Source organism: Podarcis tiliguerta (assembly GCF_965153285.1).
Source record: "Podarcis tiliguerta genome assembly, chromosome: 16".
Taxonomy (NCBI): Eukaryota; Metazoa; Chordata; class Lepidosauria; order Squamata; family Lacertidae; genus Podarcis; species Podarcis tiliguerta.
Genome location: NC_139549.1, coordinates 1,660,703 through 1,681,965, shown reverse-complemented (window position 1 = coordinate 1,681,965; position 21,263 = coordinate 1,660,703). Strand labels below are relative to the sequence as shown.

Genomic DNA, 21,263 nt, shown 5'->3' with positions numbered 1-21,263 from the left:
TACGGTAATTTGAGACAGGACGAAAGCGGGTGGCGAGGAGGCGAGGCTGCTGCTGCTGCTGGACCGGGATATCGGCGCTGGGCTAAAACCGAAAAATCTTCCCTTCCCTCTCAGCGCAGGACTGGAGCCTCTTCAGGATTTACGGTGGGTGGGGCAGAACCTCAGTTAAGTATTTGTATTGATTTACTTATTTGGGAGGCAGCTGTCTTCCTTTGCTACACCCACGCCCGCTTTCCAGACGGTGTTTTTATTTTCCTTCTCCATTCCCGCTCTTTCCTTCCAGATCCTAGTTTCTCTCCCTCTCTTCCCAAGCCGACCTTCCTCTGAATTTTGCTTATTTTTTCCCTTCCTTTCCTCTGCAATTCCTCGTCGGTTTCTCTCGTCTTCGTTCGCATCTCATCTTTCTTTCTTTCTTTCTTTCTGTCTTTCCTTCTTTCCTCTCTCCTCTATCTGCTCCCCCTCTTTTCCCTTTTCGTCCCCCTTTTCTCTCCCGCCTGTCGCATTCTAGCGCCTTCCTTTTCCCTTTTATACACGCGCACAGCTGCCTGAATGAATTTTTTAGTGTCACTATGCATGAATCTGACCAAACTGCGGGTGGCAGTGGAAGACAGAAGTGCCTGGCGTGCTCTGGTCCATGGGGTCACGAAGAGTCGGACACGACTGAACGACTAAACAACAACATGCAAGTCCCACGACAACGTTTCACTCTCCGCCACTGACATTTGTGCGCTCGGCAGAATTTCTTGAACGCGTCTGCTGTATTAGTCATTCTGCGTTCAGTCTTGCCTGCTGGATTCCATTGTTTTCTTGCCTGGAAGCCGCCCAGAGAAAATACTTCTATTGCTAATAAAGGAATCCAGTAAGTTACGTCTCTGTCTTCTCCATAGTTTTATGTATGTGCATATATTTTTCTTTAATGTGAAGGTCTCTTGGAGACCTTTGGGTGACAAGCAACCAGCAAGATAAATAAATAAATGATCAGAAATTAGCTTAAAATTTTGCTCTGCTTTTATTAGAACATGATGTTTTGAGATACAGCTGCAAAACAGCAGTCAGCATCCTTGATCAAAAACAGTGTGAGGCTGATCAGCGATAAGGGCTCAACTCTGAGCACCCTTTTTGTTATGGGGTATAGCTAAAAAAATAAAATAAAATGGTTACTGCCAAAGAAAACTGTAAGCAAAAATTGGGCTGTTGCTTTTTTAAAGCGTATGCCTTCAGATCATTCTAGGAAGCTGCTGTTTTGCTGTTTTGCATGGGGTTCTGTCAAGAATATTGCCCACCGTTCGGTCCGGAAACTTCTCTCTCAATCTGGATAGTATTCAGCAAAACTCCACAAAGCTCTCATACATAGACTTATTGAGGATAATCAAGGCACATGTAGAAATATTACTCACATTCCAATAGGCTGTTCTTTGGCTCTGAATGAAGATGGTTAGAAGTATTTTATTAAGTTCTCTATGGAGTTCTGTAAGAAGAAATGAGTTTGCCCCTCTTTCTGCGTATGCAAGAACTAGACTGAAACTAGATTGCAAAGGGGGAAGAGAGGTTTCTTCCCCTCTGATCAGAGCCAACAGAAACGAGAATATATCCCAACCTGCCTTGATGTCTAAAAAAGGGGGGAAGGCAGTATCTTTTCTTAAAGGGACAGCATTGTTATTCCTTCTACCTAATGCTAATACACAGATTTGCTATCACTAAACAACTGACCTTGGTGGGGGCAGAACATCTATCAAATCCTAGCCTAATTTCAAGATATATAGAATATCTACTGTACGTGAAGGCAGATAATTTGATGTATTATACACATAAATTTGCACTTAAGCACTCTGTCATGGAAGTCTATTCAATATTGATCCAGAATATTCCAGCATATAGTTAGCAGAGTGAAAACTTAAACACATTGCAGGATTCCCAAAAAATAGACAAGAGACTACACACACACACACACACATACACATTTTTATTATTTTTTTAACATATCATTTCCAACAGTCATTTAACATACATTCTTATCTTATACAATATTTTAGACTTCCGTCAACTATCTCTGAAGATTTTCCATTCTTTATCACTTCATCTGCATTTATTAATTTCTCTATTACTTTTAATTGTCCTTAACTAATATTCTTGTCATAGTCTTCCTTGCAATATTTCACATAATCCTCCTTACAAAACTTCTCACAGTCCTACTAGTGGAATCTGTTTATTACAATTGCTTTTCAGATAGTTCAAATATTTACTCCAGTCCTCAAAGAATCTCTGGTCCCGCAGGTTTTGAATCCTTACTTTCAGTTTATTTAATTCTGCATAGTCCATTAATTTGATTTGCCACTCTTCTTTCATCGGTAGTTCTTCTTGTTTCCATTTTTGTGCCAATAATATTCTTGCTGCCATTGTTGCATATAAAAACAATTTACAATCTTGTCTATTAATATCATCCCCTACAATGCCAAGTAAAAATGCTACTGGTTTTTTAACAAATGTATATTTCAACATCTTTCTCATCTCATTATATATCATTTCCCAGAGGTTTTTTACTTTCTTACATTCCCTCCACATATGGTAAAAAAACCCTTCTTTTTCTTTGCATTTCCAAATGTTGGAGACAATTAATATTTCATCCAGCAGAGCTTTACTGCTGCCGAAGGCAAATGAGCATAATGGTCACAAATCCAATACATACAGGATTGGCTCTGTCCATAAGAAATCCAGTTGCAGCAGATTTAACTTAAACTTACAATAACTTACGGTATGTCTAACTTACAGTTATTGTATTGTAGTGTTTTGTTGGAAGCTGCCCAGAGTGGCTGGGGGGACCCAGCCAGATGGACGGGGTATAAATAATAAATTATTATTATTATTATTATTATTATTATTATTATTATTATTATTATTAACACTCTATACAGAATACCACATCAGAAGGAAAGAAAGAAAAAAAGTGAAACCCAGGCTCTGTCTGGCCTTATTATTATAATCAGCACGACCTTGACAGAAAGAGATAATAAAACCAGGTTAAGTGAGCTATGCTCAGCTTCTCTGAAGGAATAACCCAAACATCATGAACCTCCTGCTTGTTTCTTTCACATAGAGAAGCTTCCAGAACCCTCTTCCAGACTGGAGCTTCCAGACTGGAGGAGGGCAAATGTTGTCCCTATTTTCAAAAAAGGGAAAAGAGAGGACCCAAATAATTACCGCCCAGTCAGTCTGAAATCAATACCAGGGAAGATTCTGGAGCAGATCATTAAGCAAACAGTCTGTGAGCACCTAGAAAGGAATGCTGTGATCACCAATAGTCAGCATGGATTTCTGAAAAATAAGTCATGTCAGACTAACCTGATCTCGTTTTTTGACAGAATTACAAGCCTGGTAGATGAAGGGAACGCAGTGGATGTAGCCTACCTTGATTTCAGCAAGGCATTTGACAAGGTGTAAAGAAGCTGGTAAAATGCGGTCTTTCTAAAAAATAATAATAATAATAACAATAATATTTATTCCAGTTTCCACAAATACAAAAAAGAAAATTAGAAAAGACCAAATACAATAAGATACGAGGCGAAAAAAAGAAAAGAAGTAAAAATTTAAAAATACATAAAAACACCACCCCTCCACCCCACCAACAAAAAAAAAAGAAACAAAAAAGAACATTTAAAAAGAGAACACTTCCATTTTTCAAATTCCATCTTTCAATAACTTATTTCCTTGACCTCCTCCCGCCTCCCTTTTTGTATTCCAATTATTAATTAGATCAGCAAGTTCTTTCCATCTTTCACTGCTTACTCACTTATTTGTCTTAATTGATTTAAACCTTACTCTCCCATCAACCTCTAAAAAGTTATCCAAGCTCCAGTCTAATAGACAAAAAAAGAAAAAAAAGTAAACCTTACATCTTATACCCTTAAATCCTAATATCATATACCCTTAGACCCTAATATCTCAAATCTTTATCTTATTTCCACTAAAGTCAAATAAATTCATTCCACCATCTCCCAAGAGTCCTTAATCATACAATGTTATTAAAAATCATACAATGTTATTAAAAATGCTGTTTTTAAAAATTCCCAATTTTTCCCCACCATCTCTTCCCCCTGGTTTCGGATTCTGCCAGTCTTTTCCAGAGAATTTATCAGTCTTTTCTGTCAGCCATTAATTCCATCAACCCGGTTCCCTTATGTCCGAGGCTCTTAAGTCCTCTCTGAACTGCCTGCAAGTTTCTTTCCAGGCCTAAAATTGAGTCCCAAAGGGCTTCTTTCCCAACATCTCCTTTACTCCTTTTCAGCACGCTTGCCCAAACTCCATGTTTAAATTTATAGTCCAGAAGATATTCTAAAGCGTACTCCACAGTCTCTTTGAGATTACAGAAATCCATCTTTCCGAGCTTTCCCGCAGTGCCATCCTCCAGCATATAAACCATCCCTCTTGCCTTACTCAGTCCAAGTGGGGCACTGCCTCTCCAAATCAGTCCTTCAACCTCCATACCCTCAACCTTCAATTTATATCCATCAATTTGAGGCCCTGATACTAGGGCTTCCACATGGAATTCCTCTTGCAGATACAGAACAGGTTTTGATTATCCCGTCCTCTTCTCCAATACTCGCCCTTGCAGAGTTGGTTCCATTTCCCGAACCGCACCTGTTGAATTACTCACTTTCTGTACCAAAACAGACACATTTTGTTTCAGACCAGAGATGCTCTGTTCAAGAGTGTCCACTTTCTTTGTGATTTGTTCCAACAGAGCTGTTATTCTATCAGCCATGTTCCCAGGCTTTTCTTGTTTTTCCACTGTTATCTATTACTCTTCAAGGCCACTTGTTTCACAGCCTCCATGGAATTTTCCGTCTCACCAAAGTAACAGTCGCAGTGTCTGAAGCTCCCTCTATCGACAACAGTTTCTTTTTGTTATTTTCAATTCGAAAATTAGTTACAAAGTCACAAATCAGCTCCTTTTCCTTCCAAATACCACGAAATTAATACCTAAAAATATATATCTCTGTTCATCCTTCCATCCAAATGTACTCCATTCCTCTGTTATTGTTATTTTTAAGTTCTAAAGTCTTTTGACAACCCGATCCTAGGCTTGAGACGGTGGTAAATTAGATTGTCCTTTTACTGTCCTGCAGGTCTCAATCGTTCACAAAAGAATTCCCCCCTCTTCCCCTGCTTCCGAGGGGGTGCTCAAAATCTTAAATGATGAAAATTAATACTTTACAGAGTACTTTTCAAAAGCTTCAGCTTACAGCGGCTTTGTTTTGATCTTTCTACAAAACGGAAGGTGGGCTTCCTGTTTAAACCTTCACGTTCAAGTGCCGAATCCAAATACTTTTGTAATCCAATTCAGTTTACTTACGGAATTTACTTAAAGTCCAAATGTCCACAGGAAAAATGGTAAAATGCGGTCTTGACTATGCTACCACTCAGTGGATTTGTAACTGGCTGACTGACCGGACCCAAAGGGTGCTCATCAATGGTTCCTCTTCATCCTGGAGAAGAGTGACTAGTGGGGTGCCACAGGGTTCTGTCTTGGGCCCGGTCTTGTTCAGCATCTTTAGCAACGACTTGGACGATGGACTCAAGGGCATCCTGATCAAATTTGCAGATGACACCAAACTGGGAGGGGTGGCTAACACCTCAGAGGACAGGATCACACTTCAAAACGACCTTGACAGATTAGAGAACTGGGCCAAAACAAACAAGATGAATTTTAACAGGGAGAAATGTAAAGTATTGCACTTGGGCAAAAAAAATGAGAGGCACAAATACAAGATGGGTGACACCTGGCTTGAGAGCAGTACATGTGAAAAGGATCTAGGAGTCTTGGTTGACCACAAACTTGACATGAGCCAACAGTGTGACGCGGCAGCTAAAAAAGCCAATGCAATTCTGGGCTGCATCAATAGGAGTATAGCATCTAGATCAAGGGAAGTAATAGTGCCACTGTATTCTGCTCTGGTCAGATCTCACCTGGAGTACTGTGTCCAGTTCTGGGCACCACAGTTCAAGAAGGACACTGACAAACTGGAACGTGTCCAGAGGAGGGCAACGAAAATGGTCAAAGGCCTGGAAACGATGCCTTATGAGGAACGGCTAAGGGAGCTGGGCATGTTTAGCCTGGAGAAGAGGAGGTTAAGGGGTGATATGATAGCCATGTTCAAATATATAAAAGGATGTCACATAGAGGAGGGAGAAAGGTTGTTTTCTGCTGCTCCAGAGAAGCGGACACGGAGCAATGGATCCAAACTACAAGAAAGAAGATTCCACCTAAATATTAGGAAGAACTTCCTGACAGTAAGAGCCGTTCGACAGTGGAATTTGCTGCTAAAGAGTGTGGTGGAGTCTCCTTCTTTGGAGGTCTTTAAGCAGAGGCTTGACAACCATATGTCAGGAGTGCTCTGATGGTGTTTCCTGCTTGGCAGGGGATTGGACTCGATGGCCCTTGTGGTCTCTTCCAACTCTATGATTCTATGAATTAGAACAGAAAAGATCTCTACTCATCAGATCAATACTTTTGGTACTATGAAATCAAACTGATACACTCTCCCCTCCTGCAGTTTGTATTCTGAAGCATTATTACCTTTGACCACGGAGGCAGAGCATAGCCATCACAGCTAGCAGCCAACCGCCCCTCTCAGATTATTTGAATCATAGAATTGAAGAGTTGGAAGGGATCTTGAGGGTCATCTGGTCCAACCCCCTGCAATGGTGTTTCAAGGTGAGTGGATAAATGAACTCTGTTCCGGAGTGTTCTGGCTGGGGGAAAAGAAGAAGCCCTGAATACTCCTAGTAGTACTAACAAATGTTAAAAAACAATGCCATAGTATTATGTGACTTCCAAACATCTTACCCGGTCCTCCAGCCTTCCTTACTGTGCATGCTCATCTCAGTTGGTCATCACCACCTTTTGGGGGGTCTCCTCTGAGGAAGGGCGCAGGAGAGCCCTCTTGAGCTTGTATTGCAAAAGCAGCATCTATTAAAAAACAGTAGTGCATGAAACATTAAAAGCTTCCCTAAACAGGGCTGCCTTCAGATGTCTTCTAAATGTTAGGTAGTTGTTTATCTCTTTGACATCTGATGGGAGGGCGTTCCACAGGGTGGGTGCCACCACTGAGAAGGCCCTCTGCCTGGTTCCCTGTAACTTGGCTTCTCGCAGGGAGGGAACCGCCAGAAGGCCCTCAGCACTGGACCTCAGTGTCTGGGTAGAACGATGGGGGTGGAGATGCTCCTTCAGGTATACTGGGCCGAGGCTGTTTAGAGCTTTCAAGGCCAGCACCAACACTTTAAATTGTGCTTGGAAACATACTCTCAAGAGGAGTAAGGGAGAGGCAGGCACACATTTGGCAGTCAGCCTCAATCCCAGGTGATTAAGGGGATTAACAAAGATGGTTCTACCTTTCTCCTTTCCCAACTTTTTCTTCTTCCATATCATTATCAAACATGCAGAAGTTCCAACAGCACAGACGAGAAGCGGCAGGATCCCCCAGTATTTTTGTTGTCCACCTGCAACAAGCAATAAGAGGCTCTTGGAATGCACTGCAATAACAGCCACCAAAGGGACCTCCTGTATGTGACTAAGAGAAGCAGAACAAATACTTGTATTTACACAGATTGAATGAGCCATCAAAACTAGTGCACACCTCAATTTTCAAAAGCTTGAAACCCAAAAAGTATTTGCTGGCAAATGTAAATGCACCATCAAATCTAATGTGCACCCTAATTTTCATGACGTAATTTGGCAAAAAAAAGAGATGTATATTACAAAGGTAAAGGACCCCTGGCAGTTAAGTTCAGTCGCAGACTGGGGTTGTGGCGCTCATCTTGCTTTTCTGGCTGAGGGAGCCGACGTTTGTCTGAAGACAGTTTTTCCAGGTCATGTGATTCACTGTAGCAGGAATAGCAAGCAAAGCACCTGAGTCCTGCTGGGGATTCTGGGAGTCCAATTGCAGGGAGAAGATGTTCTAAGAATAGCATGGCTCTCCAGATATCATTGCTGCTTTCACTTTTGTGGGTCCCAGGGCAGTTTCTCAGCCTAGGAATCAAAGAAGAAATCAAAGCAGCAGGATATCTTAGTTGGTAGAGCATGAGACTCTTAATCTCAGGAGCAGCAACTCATAGGGTAAAGCATAGTCTGCAAGCAGAGCTGTGTTGGCCCAAACCTAAAAGCTTGCAAGGAAGGAGGAGTGTTTGCTTATACAATCCCTGTCTTGAGGGACTGCCTGAGTATTCACCACTCCAAGCAGAACCAGGGGGTTTGAAAGGGATGATACATTTCTTACCTTCCCCACTTGCACAAATTTTAAGCAAGTCAAATGAGGCACGGTTTCGATCAACAGGATTGCTGACCAGACAAGTGAATGTGGAGTCAGAAGAGCTTTTTCGCCAGGAGATGTGAAGATTCCTTCCATTGTCAGAAAGCCAGTACTTATCCAAACCTCCTACTAAGACCCTGGGGGGATTCCCTCTTTTCCAGGAGATAGTGTACTCCTCCTTTACAGGTGCCTGGCACTGTAAGGTCACAGTGCAGCCTTCTGGAGTCTTGGATTCTACTTTATGGTGTATCCATGGTCTTGGCACTGGCTCTGTTTTAACAGAAATGAAAGTGATTAGGTGTCAGGGATGTGGCTGAATCGAATGCCTAGCAAGAGTCTGACTCTGGAGATATAGGAATGCCAGTACAGAGGGAGCCAGAGCCTGACTCTGGAGACGAGGGGTTGTAGCCACAGACAGAGCAGGAGTGAGTTAGTTCTGCATCACTTCATCAAGAATTCCCAGATAGAGCAGCAAACTCAGAGAACTCACAGGCAGAGGGAGGGGAGGAGATAGATGACACTGAGGGGGTTGCTATGCAACCAGGAGGCAAGCAACGTTCAGAGGGATCTTTGTTTTAGTGTGTCTGTGTGTGGGGGGGGGGGGGTTCACCCACCTCCTTCCCGAACCAGAAGAACTGGAAATGTTAAATGTTAAATGTTAAAATGCAACAGAAGTACAAGAGAGGAAGGCCTGGACTTTGGCACCATTCGTGTTGCGGAGACTCAGAGTGACCAACTCGTAGCAAAGAGCGGGAGGCTCAGAGCCATGCTTAGCATGTTAATTGTAAATAAACATACCATAAAACTGCCAGAGACTCATGAATTCTTATTGGGGCTTCATTGCCTGCCTGAGATCATTACATTAGGAGTTCGTGCCCCACATGCCTCTCGGTAACTGTGTAGGGCAGGGGTGGGGACCTTTGGGCCCAGGGGCCAAATATGTCCCTCCAAGTATCTCTATCTGTCCCTCAGGACTCTCTCCCAGAGTCCTATCCCAGAGCCGCATATCTTTCCCAGACATACTCCCCTCATGGCCTTGGTTCACACCCTTTTTGAGTTCTTTGGTCTGGCTGAAAAGTATTACTGAATCTTGATGATGCCCCTTGCTTCCTGGATGGAGGATGGGGGTTGCACACATGTGAAGAAACTAGCATATTGTAGAACAGTAACATTCAGACTCAGTGTTCCACATGTTAGTTTCTGTTTGCCACTGTGCAGTCGGAGGGCAATTTTGGAAGATGAGCTTTATCAGCTCGGGCGAACAGAGATTCCAACACCACACACTTATTTCCTCTGATTTTGTGCCCCACTGGCATGTGGCCCCTGGAATGTTGCCTAGGTGAGAATGTGGCTGTGATGGCCTGGGAATAGGATTCAGAGGCTGAACCTGAGGATTCCCAGCCTGCACAGGAGTTCCCACCTCCAGAGCCTGTTGAACTGGGGCTGGGGCTTGAACCTGAAGGGCCCTCACCTGTGCCGGATCCTCAGGAGCAGACACCAGATGTATGCACTCTGGCTCCGGAGGTGATGAAGGACCCATTGCTCACAGGTGCTCCACTCTCAGCCCCGTCAGGGGAAGGTGAGGTTGCCTCTGGGTCCAGTAACCCTCCAGCCTCTCCGGAGCTGCAGAGGCTCAGGGCAGAGAGGCAGAGGGAACTACTGGTAAGTTCTCTCAGGAGGACTGCTCACCTTAAGGCCAGGAGAGGCGAGTCACCTGTGGGCCGGGACTGCCCTAGGCCTCAGAGGAGATAAAGGCCAGTCAGCCCAGTCCCAGGTTGCGGGAGCAACATCGTTGGAAACCTGTTCCTGCCAGCATCCTGCCAGCATCTGCTCTTCCGGAGTTCCTGACCATGCCCGGCTCCTTGCCTTGGACCCCGCTTCGCCCTTGACGGACACCCTCCAGACCCTCAACCCAGGACTGGACTCAGACCACGCCACACGGTACCTCACCTGGGACCAGCACAGTTTGCTCCCGCCACACCCGCACTCCCCCTTCATTGGGATGCTTTCAGGAAGAACCAGAAGCTATGGCTGAACACGCGGCTGAGCTGGGGGCATTGGCCCAGGAAAACCAGGCCTTGACCCACACCGTGCAGCAGCTTAGCAACGCAGTTACGGCGCTTCAGCAGCCTTTGGACACCTTACTGGCTCCTGGTGCCGAGGCCCCGGTTTTTGGCAAGTACCCAGTGGCCCTGCCAGAGAAATTTGATGGGTCCCCAGCCAGCTTTCCCATGTTCCTTGCCCAGGCCAAGCTGTACATTCAGGGGTGAGCTCGGAATTTTACTGACGATTGCACCAAGGTGCACTTCTTGATCAGCTTGCTTAAGGACCAGGCGGCCAAATGGGCTTTGCCGCTGCACTGCCAAGACTCTCCTTTGCTGACAGACTATGTGGGGTTTCGTAACCACTTGGAGACTGCATTTGGCAACCCTCTGAAGGGGAGCCAAACCAATTGGGCAATTTGTCAGTTGAAACAGGACAAGTCCACAGCCTGTGTCTCTACTGCGGTGGGAGTGGACATTACGCCCGATCCTGTCCCGAGAAGATGCCGGCCGCAGAGAAACCGCCAACCCTGGTAGCCAAAGGCCCTGGCTACCTGGGGTCCCAAACCGGGCAAGAGGGGCCCTCACCGGTGGAATTGCGACACCTCGTGGTTCCGGTGTGCCTATACCCCCCGGCGGGCCCTGGATTCTCACCCATGCTCTGGTGGATTCAGGGGCAACCCACTCGTATATGGACTCTGCCTTTGCCGCCCATCATCAGGTGCCACTCCAGGATAAGTCGGAACTGGTACAGGTGGAGGCAATTGACGGTTGGCTCCTGCCCTCGGGCGGCGTTACTCAGGAGACACAGCCCTTGGTTCTGTGTCACCAGCAGCACCGGGAGGTGCAAACTTTGGACATTGCTACCATGCCCCGGTTTCCCCTGGTGCTCGGGATGGACTGTCAATCGGACTGTGCACTTCCCAGACCCGTCCCCATGCTCGGTCCGAGATGCTAGTGGCCACCCCCACTGGGGAGGCTGCTTCAACACTTCCTGCTGTTTACCATGACTACAAAGACGTATTCGAGGAACGGGGGGCGCCAGCCTCCAGCCTCTCCGGAGCTGCAGAGGCTCAGGGCAGAGAGGCAGAGGGAACTAAGTTCTCTCAGGAGGAGTGCTCGCCTTAAGGCCAGGAGAGGTGAGTCACCTGTGGGCCGGGACTGCCCTAGGCCTCAGAGGAGATAAAGGCCAGTCAGCCCAGACCCAGGTTGCGGGAGCAACATCGTTGGAAACCTGTTCCTGCCAGCACCCCGATCTGCTCTTCCGGAGTTCCTGACCATGCCCGGCTCCTTGCCTTGGACCCCGCTTCGCCCTTGACGGACAGCCTCCAGACCCTCGACCCAGGACTGGACTCAGACCATGCCGCACAGTACACACACACCCCCCCCCGGGACCAGCACAGTGGACCTCAGGCTGAAAAAGGTTCCTCATCATATTTCATGATCTTCCCATTCTATGCTCAGCTCCACTACGAACTGACAGAGATGGTGAAATCATTACTTGCCATAAACAGTGAGGATGAAGTGGTGTTCTTGGAACTGTGCAGCATTAAACCAGGTACGAGCTTCATAGAGCCCACTGTGCTTCATTGTCAGGTTCTTGATGCTCAGTGTGGTCTCATCAACCATTGCCAAGTTCTTGATCCTCAATGCGACAGCATCATCAGTTTCCATCAGTTGTTCATACTGGCTCCTGAAATTTGACTGATCCAGTTTTCCATCCCTGAACTCACCAAGCAGGTATGGATCCCCAGATGTGGGGTGGAAGGCCCATTCAATTTTGACAAATTTTTTTGCTCGGGATGCATTTAAAGAAAGGAATACTGATCCTCCCAGGATCCCATTCATGTGATAGGTCGGATTCTCTGTTGCTTGACTCAAAGTGCCTATTGGGGCAGGAGAGGAGGGGAAAGATCAACAAGGACATTTGTTAGCACCAATCACTCCTTACTCTCATCACCACCATTGTCTGAGCCAGAGGAAGAGCTGAGTGAGCTGCAATGGTAGAGAATGTTAGTCTTCCTGCTCTGTGATTGCAGTCATGGGATTGTTGTCTATTACATGACGGTACATGTTTTGACTCCACGGAGTGGGAAGTGACGGAGACAGGATGTTTGTGTTACTGTGTTCTGTGAAGTGGGACCATTGTCCTTTGTTCTTTTTCTCTTTGCTGTCTGATGCTAGAGAGAGAGGGACCCATGTTGCAGTGCTCTTTGTGTGTTTATATGTAAATAAAGTAGATTAGCCAAAATGCTGAGTTGCTGAGGTCTGTTACACGAACTGCGCAGACTCTGTGGATCCCTAAGTGTGCCGATGTCTGTTGGCATCGGTCGCTGTGATGTTCGGGCTGAAAAAAGCTTTTGAAGCTCCCGAACGATCGACCAGGAGGGAGAGAACATGCCAGTCGGGCATGTGTCTCTGCCAGGGTCCTGCTTGAGTGTAGGCTGATCTCCTGACAGAGAAATGGGTGGGGGAGGTGGAGTAGGATTTACTGGTTTCTTTTGTTCTTGTTTTTATTATGCATTTTGTGGTCTTATCTTGTATTTTTATGCTGTGTTTTTGTCATGGAATTCTACTCAGTATTGATCCAGGGTAGATTCCAATGTATAGTTAGCAGAGCAACAACTTAAACATGTTGCAGGATTCCCAAAAATAGACCAGTGGCAATTATTATTTCATCCAGCAGAGCTTTACTGCTACTGAAGGCAAATGAGCAAAATGGTCACAAATCCAAAACATTCAGGATTGACACTGTCCATAAGAAATCCAGTTGCAGCAGACTTCACTTAAACTTACAATAACTTATAATAAGTCTAAACCTTAACACTAAGCATACTATGTACAGAACATGACACCAGAAGGAGAAGAGATAGAGAGTGAAAGACAGGCTCCTTTTATAGTCAGCATGACCTTGACAGAAAGAGACAAGAGAACTACAGTAGTTCAAACCAGCTGTACTCAGCTTCCCTGAATAACCCAAAAATCTGGACCCTGCTGATTGTTTCTTTGACAAAGAGAAGCTTCATAACCCTCTTGAATTAATTAGAATAGGAAAGATCTCTACACATCAGATCAATACTTTCTGCACTAAAAATGCAAACTGACCGTTTTGCCCTGATGTCTTCAGATGAAGGGCAGTAAACAAATTACTATTATTATTATTACTATTATTATAGTAATAATACAGGACCGCCTCTCCTGGTATGTCCCACAGAGGAACTTACGATCTGCAAACAAAAACATCTTGGAGGTCCCGGGCCACAGGGAGGTTAGGCTGGCCTCAACCAGGGCTTTTTTGGTTATGGCCCCGATCTGGTAGAACGCTCTGCCACAAGAGACTAGGGCCCTGTGGGACTTGACATCTTTCCACAGGGCCTGCAAGACGGAGCTTTTCCCCCAGGCCTTTGGCCAGGGCACAGCCTGACTCCCTCCTTTGGCAATCCTCACAGAACTCTAGCCCAATGGTTGCCATTAATCTGATTTGAAGTAACTTTTTAATGAAATGATTTTAATATGTTGTCTTATTTTATTGTTGTTAGCTGTCCTGAGCCGGCTTCAGCTGGGGAGGGCAGGATATAAATTATTATTATTATTATTATTATTATTATTATTATTCTTATTATTATTTATTAGAATCATAGAATCATAGAGTTGGAAGAGACCACAAGGGCCATCGAGTCCAACCCCCTGCCAAGCAGGAAACACCATCAGGGCACTCCTGACATATGGTTGTCAAGCCTCTGCTTAAAGACCTCCAAAGAAGGAGACTCCACCACACTCCTTGGCAGCAAATTCCACTGTCGAACAGCTCTTACTGTCAGGAAGTTCTTCCTAATGTTTAGATGGAATCTTCTTTCTTGTAGTTTGCATCCGTTGCTCCGTGTCCGCTTCTCTGGAGCAGCAGAAAACAACCTTTCTCCCTCCTCTATGTGACATCCTTTTATATATTTGAACATGGCTATCATATCACCCCTTAACCTCCTCTTCTCCAGGCTAAACATGCCCAGCTCCCTTAGCCGTTCCTCATAAGGCATCGTTTCCAGGCCTTTGACCATTTTGGTTGCCCTCCTCTGGACACGTTCCAGTTTGTCAGTGTCCTTCTTGAACTGTGGTGCCCAGAACTGGACACAGTACTCCAGGTGAGGTCTGACCAGAGCAGAATACAGTGGCACTATAACTTCCCTTGATCTAGATGCTATACTCCTATTGATGCAGCCCAGAATTGCATTGGCTTTTTTAGCTACCGTGTCACACTGTTGGCTCATGTCAAGTTTGTGGTCAACCAAGACTCCTAGATCCTTTTCACATGTACTGCTCTCAAGCCAGGTGTCACCCATCTTGTATTTGTGCCTCTCATTTTTTTTGCCCAAGTGCAATACTTTACATTTCTCCCTGTTAAAATTCATCTTGTTTGTTTTGGCCCAGTTCTCTAATCTGTCAAGGTCGTTTTGAAGTGTGATCCTGTCCTCTGGGGTGTTAGCCACCCCATTATTATTATTATTATTATTATTATTATTATTATGAGGCCCCATGCTGGTATATGCACTCTCAGCAGAAGCCCAAATGTCCTGTGTCCACCAGGCTCAGGCTGGCAAGAAACCATAGCAAAGGCCACAAGCACACAGTTCAGATAAGGAGGAACAGGCAAGGTTAAGAGTAGCCCACAGTCTGGTTGAAGCGAAGCAACTGAGGCAAAGGCACAGATAAGTTGTACTGCAAGATCTGGCCACACCGAGGCAGCAGTTCAGGCAAGAACATAGGCAAAGGCATGGCTAAGAGGCATGGCCACAGGGAGGCAGTGCAGGAAAGGATCAGGGTTGGAAGGGAAGCATCTTTTCAGCAGCTCTCTCTGCCTCCTCTTGAGGGTTTTAAGGCAGAGTTGCCAGAACTCCCATCCAGGCACCGCTGAGGCCCTCCTCATAAATAGCCCTTTACTCAAAAGGAGCCCTGCTCTGCAGCCAAGCTCTCCTAGGCAGGCAGAAGGTGGGGACGGGACACCTTTTTGTTATTCCCTTCCAGGACTGTCCCACCTCTCTGGAGTCTGAGTCAGATTAGTCCCTTCTACTGATTGTGATGATCTTATTCTGCCTCTTAAGATTCCATCACTCCCAGGGGCTTAGGGGCTGTTCTGCCTCCTCTTCCTCGTTTCTTCTTTGATGGTCCCAGGTCCTGCTTGAACATTGTTCTCAGATATTCCCGAGTGCTAGAAATTACTGGGGGCTCCAGAACATCCTCATCCAAATGCTTCTTGGAACAAGGGTTGCTATGTTGAGCTCATATTTTGCACAATTTGTATACGGTGTCTGTTTGATAATGTGTGGTTTGCTACCCCTAATAAAGGATTATATTTAACAAGGGGTGTCTAGTATCCACAGGACACCAAATATGCTGATGCTGAGGAGTTTTCCAGGCATCCTGCCCAAGGACTCCCAAGAACTATAATTCATGGACTCATAGAATTGGACTCATCTAGTCCAACCCCCTTAAATGCAGGAATCTCAGCTAAAGAATCCCTGGCAGATGGACACCCAACATCTGTTTTAAAATCTTAAATGAAGCAGAGTCCACAACTGTCACAGAGTTCTTCCTAATGTTTAGTTGGTACAAACTGGCTTATAATCTGAAGCCTACATCAAAAGGCAATGTGTCCTTGTCCACAGCTCCCTTTTTAATTTGTACAAATACCACAATCAGAGGGATGTTCAGTAGCGATTGGGTGTCACAGCACACTCTAAAAGTTGTTCCCAACAATGCGAGGAAGGGGATGCAGAATCTCTTCAAGAGCACAGCTTTGCGGGGGGGGGGGGGGTCAGGCGCAGAGAGAGTTTTATCAGTGAGCCATGCTTTGCCATTCCATGCAAATAAGCAACAGGGAACCAGTAACAAACTTTATCATTGTCAATTGTTTACCCCTTTGGAACAAAACAGACTTATAACATTTCTGTGTATTGAGAGGCTTGAGGGCTGTACAAGTCCTGAAGGACTTACCAAAGGAAGAATAGATTAACAGCTTGAATACCAAAAGGATCTTGAGGCTTCTGCACGTGTCTTCATTAACTTTTCTGTCTGATTGTGGAGGGAGACTCAGGTATGTCTGCTGGTGAGACAAGAGCAGAGTTGATCTTCTCAGCTTGCAGACTGATATTTGTCCTCTCACATCCCGGCAACAACACAAAGCAGACATCGGTAATGTCACCAATAAGCAGCTACAATTATCTTTAGTTCTCTCTGAGAGTGATTCTATGATCCTCTCCTCTTGCATGTTTCTGTGTGCTCTGGCTTCTGTCACAGTGTTTAGTCCTGCTGGTCACAAGAGCTGGAAAGCAGTCTCTGGACAAACACCAGCTCCTTCTGCCTGAAAGTGAGTTCAGCGCCACAATCCTATAGTCACCTCTGACTGGACTTAACCGTCCAGGGGTCCTTTACCTTTACCTTTTTTTACCTTCAGTTCTCTCTAAGAGTGATTCTTACTCTGCCGTTACTATTTTTTGAAATGTTGCCACCACATTTATAAGCTGGACAGAAACACACCCACAAACCCCATGAGGAATAGGATATCCCATGCCGGACTCAGATTTCTCAATGGTATGCTTGTCACATTTATTTTTAGTGCTGTTTCTTATATTGCAGAATGAAGGAATTCGTTTGGAGCAATGCTATTATGAGGGATGGACTATATTTCTTTGTCTCCCACCTTGATGTTTGAATAATTTTTATTTAATTTTATTGAATAAACTCACTTTATTTAAAGACTCTATGTTTTTCCTTGCTCCCACAGGGTGGGGGTGGGGAATAGAATTCCATGAACCTGACACAGACAGAAGACCTTCCATACCTGCCTCTCCTTTTGCCTCCTTGTATTGACACCCGAGGAGGTATCAATGACTTACTTGTGACCTATGAACTCACCTTAAAAAGCAGAGACATCACCTTTCCAACAAATGTCCATATACCGTAGTTAAAGCTATGGTTTTCCCAGTAGTGATGTATGGAAGTGAGAACTGGACCATAAAGAAGGCTGATCACCGAAGAATTGATGCTTTTGAATTCTGGTGCTGGAGGAGACTCTTGAGAGTCCCATGGACTGCAAGAAGATCCAGCCTCTCCATTCTGAAGGAAATCAGCCCTGAGTGCTCACTGGAAGGACAGATCGTGAAGCTGAGGCTCCAATACTTTGGCCACCTCATGAGAAGAGAAGACTCCCTGGAAAAGACCCTGATGTTGGGAAAGATGGAGGGCACAAGGAGAAGGGGACGACAGAGGACAAGATGGCTGGACAGTGTTCTCGAAGGTACCAGCATGAGTTTGACCAAACTGCGGGAGGCAGTAGAAGACAGGAGTGCTTGGAGTGCTCTGGTCCAGGGGGTCACGAAGAATCGGACATGACTAAACGACTAAACAACAACATGAACTTACCTGTCACTCTATCCGATGTACCTCCTTTTACTGATGTATTTCTGGTGTATGAATGATGCTCCTGTCGGGCAGACCACGTGGAGATATTATAACATTCTGATTTCCCTTTGCTCTCGATTCTCCTCCCTCCTGTGTGCTGAGTGGGGACCCTGTTGCAATACTTTCCCCTTTGCAAATAATAAAGATCAGTCTTACTAGCCACTTTGCTCTTGTACTCTGGTTGGCCTCTGTTTCTTTCCCTCCAACCAATAGAGACCTTTCAAAGGACTTTACAGGCCTCTGGAAACCTCATACGGGGGCTAGAGGATTTTCTTAAAACAGGCTAACCACAAAACAGTATTTAAAAAAGAAAATATGCTTTAGTTATTTTGTTAAAATCGACAAACTTTTTCTCTTAGATGTTTATTGTTTACTTCTTCAATGACTACCAGTCTTTAACGGCAACTACCTGTGAAACAGGGGACGCGGGTGGCGCTGTGGGTAAAAGCCTCAGCACCTAGGGCTTGCCGATCGGAAGGTCAGTAGTTCGAATCCCCGCGGCGGGGTGCGCTCCCGTTGTTCGGTCCCAGCGCCTGCCAACCTAGCAGTTCGAAAGCACTCCCGGGTGCAAGTAGATAAATAGGGACCGCTTACTAGCGGGAAGGTAAACGGCGTTTCTGTGTGCGGCTCTGGCTCGCCAGAGCAGTGATGTCACGCTGGCCATGTGACCCGGAAGTGTCTCCGGGAGCGCTGGCTCCCGGCCTCTTGAGTGAGATGGGCGCACAACGCTAGAGTCTGTCAAGACTGGCCCGTACGGGCAGGGGTACCTTTACCTTTTTACCTGTGAAATGTGGGATGTGGGTGGCGCTGTGGTCTAAATCACAGAGCCTAGGCCTTCCTGATCAGAAGGTTGTCAGTTCAAATCCTGGAAGCTGTACGCTGGCTCCCTCGGCCAGTAAAGCGAGATGAGCACCACAACCCCAGAGTTGGCCATGACTGGACTTAATGGTCAGGGGTCCCTTTACCTTTACTTTACCATGTACAAACATCTTGAGGATGCAGTTGAAGGGGGCTTGCAGTCTGTCTGTCTGATTGAGTGACACATAGCTGCCTTTGACCGGACTTAACCATCCAGGTTTTTTTCTCTTTCTTTTAGCTATGTGTCACTCAATCAGACAGACAGACAGTCAGTTTTATTGCACATAGCCAAAGGCTGCTGCAATGTACACAGAATCATTCAACAATTAAAAGAAAATATACTAGATTGATACAAAAAACTTATAACATTTATATTATCAAGACGTTACCTACTCTAAACAGGGCTGTAAAAGTACCTTAATATACAAGTTAAGACATTAAACAATACAATTTATAAGCTAAAATTATCACATGGCCACTAATATATTAAAAAATAATGTTAATACAATGTGCAATTATATTATATTTTTATCTATGTGGAACCTCCATATGATAGAAGGTCAGAGAGTAGAAGAGGGGCTGCTGCCTCCTCGCCCTCCCTTTCGCATGCCAGACACAGAAACTAAAAGAAAAAATAAATAAACCTGGACGGTTAAGTCCGGTCAAAGGGAACTATGGGGTTGCAGCACTCACCTCACTTTCAGGCCAAGGGAGCTGGCGTTTATCCACATACAGCTTTTCAGGTCGTGTGGGCAGCAGGACTGAATCACTGCTGGTGCAACGGGACACCGTGATGGAAACCAGAGCGCATGGAAATGCCGTTCGTATTCCACATACCTATCGCCAGCAGCCCTCTCAGCTCAGTGCCCAGTTTGGGGGAATCAGTTGTGTTGCCCTAAATCCAGCCCTGCCCCCAACCCACCAGTCGCAGGAAGGAGGGAGTGGAGGGCTGGACGAGAGTGGCAATGACCTAATAGTGCTGCTGGTGGTGGTGAATTGGTGTGTGTGTGTGTGTTTGTGCTCCTCATTGTCTCCAGTGTGTGCAGGTCGAGGGTGTGACTGGGGGCTTGAGAAGGGGAATCAGTACGGTGGGGAGGTACAGCAGAGGTAATAATAAATTATTATTATTATTATTATTATTATTATTATTATTATTATTATTATTTATTATTATTATTTGTACCCCGCCCATCTGGTTGGGTTTCCCCAGCCACTCTGGGCGGCTTCCAACAAAGACCAAAAATACACAAAAATGTCACACATTAAAAACTTCCTTGAACAGGGCTGGCTTCAGATGTCTTCTGAATGTCAGGTAGTTGTTTATCTCTTCGACATCTGATGGGAGGGCATTCCACAGGGCGGGCGCCACCACCGAGAAGGGCCTCTGCCTGGTTCCCTGTAGCTTTGTTTCTTGCAATGAGGGAACCGCCAGAAGGCTCTCGGTGCTGGACCTCAGCATCCGGGCAGAACGATGGGGGTGGAGACGCTCCTTCAGGTATTCTGGGCTGAGGCCATTTAGGGCTTTAAAGGTCAGCACCAACACTTTGAATTCTGCTTGGAAACATACTGGGAGCCAATGTAGGTCTTTCAAGACAAGTGTTAAGTGGTCTCGGCGGCCACTCCCAGTCACCAGTCTAGCTGCCACATTCTGGATTAGTTGTAGTTTCTGGGTCACCTTCAAAGGTAGCCCCACATAGAGAGCATTGCAGTGGTCCAACCAGGAGCTAACTAGAGCATGTACCACTCTGGCAAGACAGTCCGTGGGCAGGGAGGGTCTCAGCCTGCATACCAGATGGAGCTGGTAGACATCTGCCCTGGACACAGAATTGACCTTCACCTCGATGGACTGCTGTGAGTCCAAAATGATTCCCAGGCTGCGCACCTGGTCCTTCAGGGGCACAGTTACCCATTCAGGACCAGGGAGTCCTGCCCACCTCCTGTCCCCCAAAAACAGTTGTTCTGTCTTGTTAGGATTCAACCTCAATCTATTAGCCACCATCCATCTTACAACCACCTCCAGACACTCAAACAGAACATTCACCACCTTCACTGGTGCGTGGCCCACGGGTTCTGTGTCGAAGTTCTCTTGAAGCCCACTTGGTCTGAGAGGGTGGACTGCCATGGGCTACTTGCTATTTCTGGATAGGGCTGTTTTTCTCATGCAGCAATTGCTGTCCCATCCCCAGTACTGAAACAACAACCTGCTGCCTCTTTAATTTGGCTCAAGGAATTGCATGGCCTGTGTGTGTGACGACTTTGGGCAGACTGAAATAAAAATATACAAAACCTCATGGATATTAACCACAATCTTTGTACACCTTTACCATCAAGCAATGATAACATTCTTCAAAGGGTTATTTTACCAAATGTTATTGAGACAAATAACACAGTACATAGCATGGTACCCAACATACACACTGTAAAGTCTCGTGAGATCTAGAGCAGGGACCAGATATGATACAATGACCAGCTTATTAATGCACGGTTGGTTTCTGTGGTCCTACAGCACCTTGAGCTGGGCTGGGAGGTCCAAATACTTGGCTTTCTACACTTCGGCTATGAGAAAATCTTGGTAAGGGGCAGCCACAGACCCAAATCTATA

The 21,263-nt window shown here is 45.6% G+C and overlaps 2 protein-coding genes across 3 annotated transcripts in view; both read right to left on the bottom strand.

The window, feature by feature from the left end:
• Positions 1–21,263, bottom strand: part of LOC310666072 (uncharacterized protein) — a 1,539,811-nt gene that overhangs the window by 327,473 nt on the left and 1,191,075 nt on the right. The gene's annotated exons all lie outside the window — the stretch shown is intronic.
• LOC310666108 (SLAM family member 7-like) lies at positions 6,471–16,632 on the bottom strand. The gene is made up of 5 exons (XM_083416718.1): positions 16,337–16,632; positions 11,854–12,234; positions 8,274–8,576; positions 7,390–7,497; positions 6,471–6,967 (listed from the first exon to the last, which is right to left on the bottom strand). Exons 1-5 carry the CDS (start codon positions 16,608–16,610, stop codon positions 6,876–6,878), a joined length of 1,158 nt encoding a protein of 385 aa, XP_083272844.1. The 5' UTR covers positions 16,611–16,632; the 3' UTR covers positions 6,471–6,875.

What these genes read in the sequence shown, in the direction of transcription:
- LOC310666108 (XM_083416718.1), bottom strand. Translation starts at nt 16,610, where the DNA reads ATGCAAGAGGAGAGGATCATAGAATCACTCTCAGAGAGAACTAAAGAT. An exon ending in GTTAATCTATTCTTCCTTTG is followed by an intron (nt 12,235 to 16,336) that starts GTAAGTCCTTCA and finishes CTGCCCCAATAG; the next exon opens with GCACTTTGAGTCAAGCAACA. An exon ending in AATTTGTGCAAGTGGGGAAG is followed by an intron (nt 7,498 to 8,273) that starts GTAAGAAATGTA and finishes TGCTTGTTGCAG; the next exon opens with GTGGACAACAAAAATACTGG.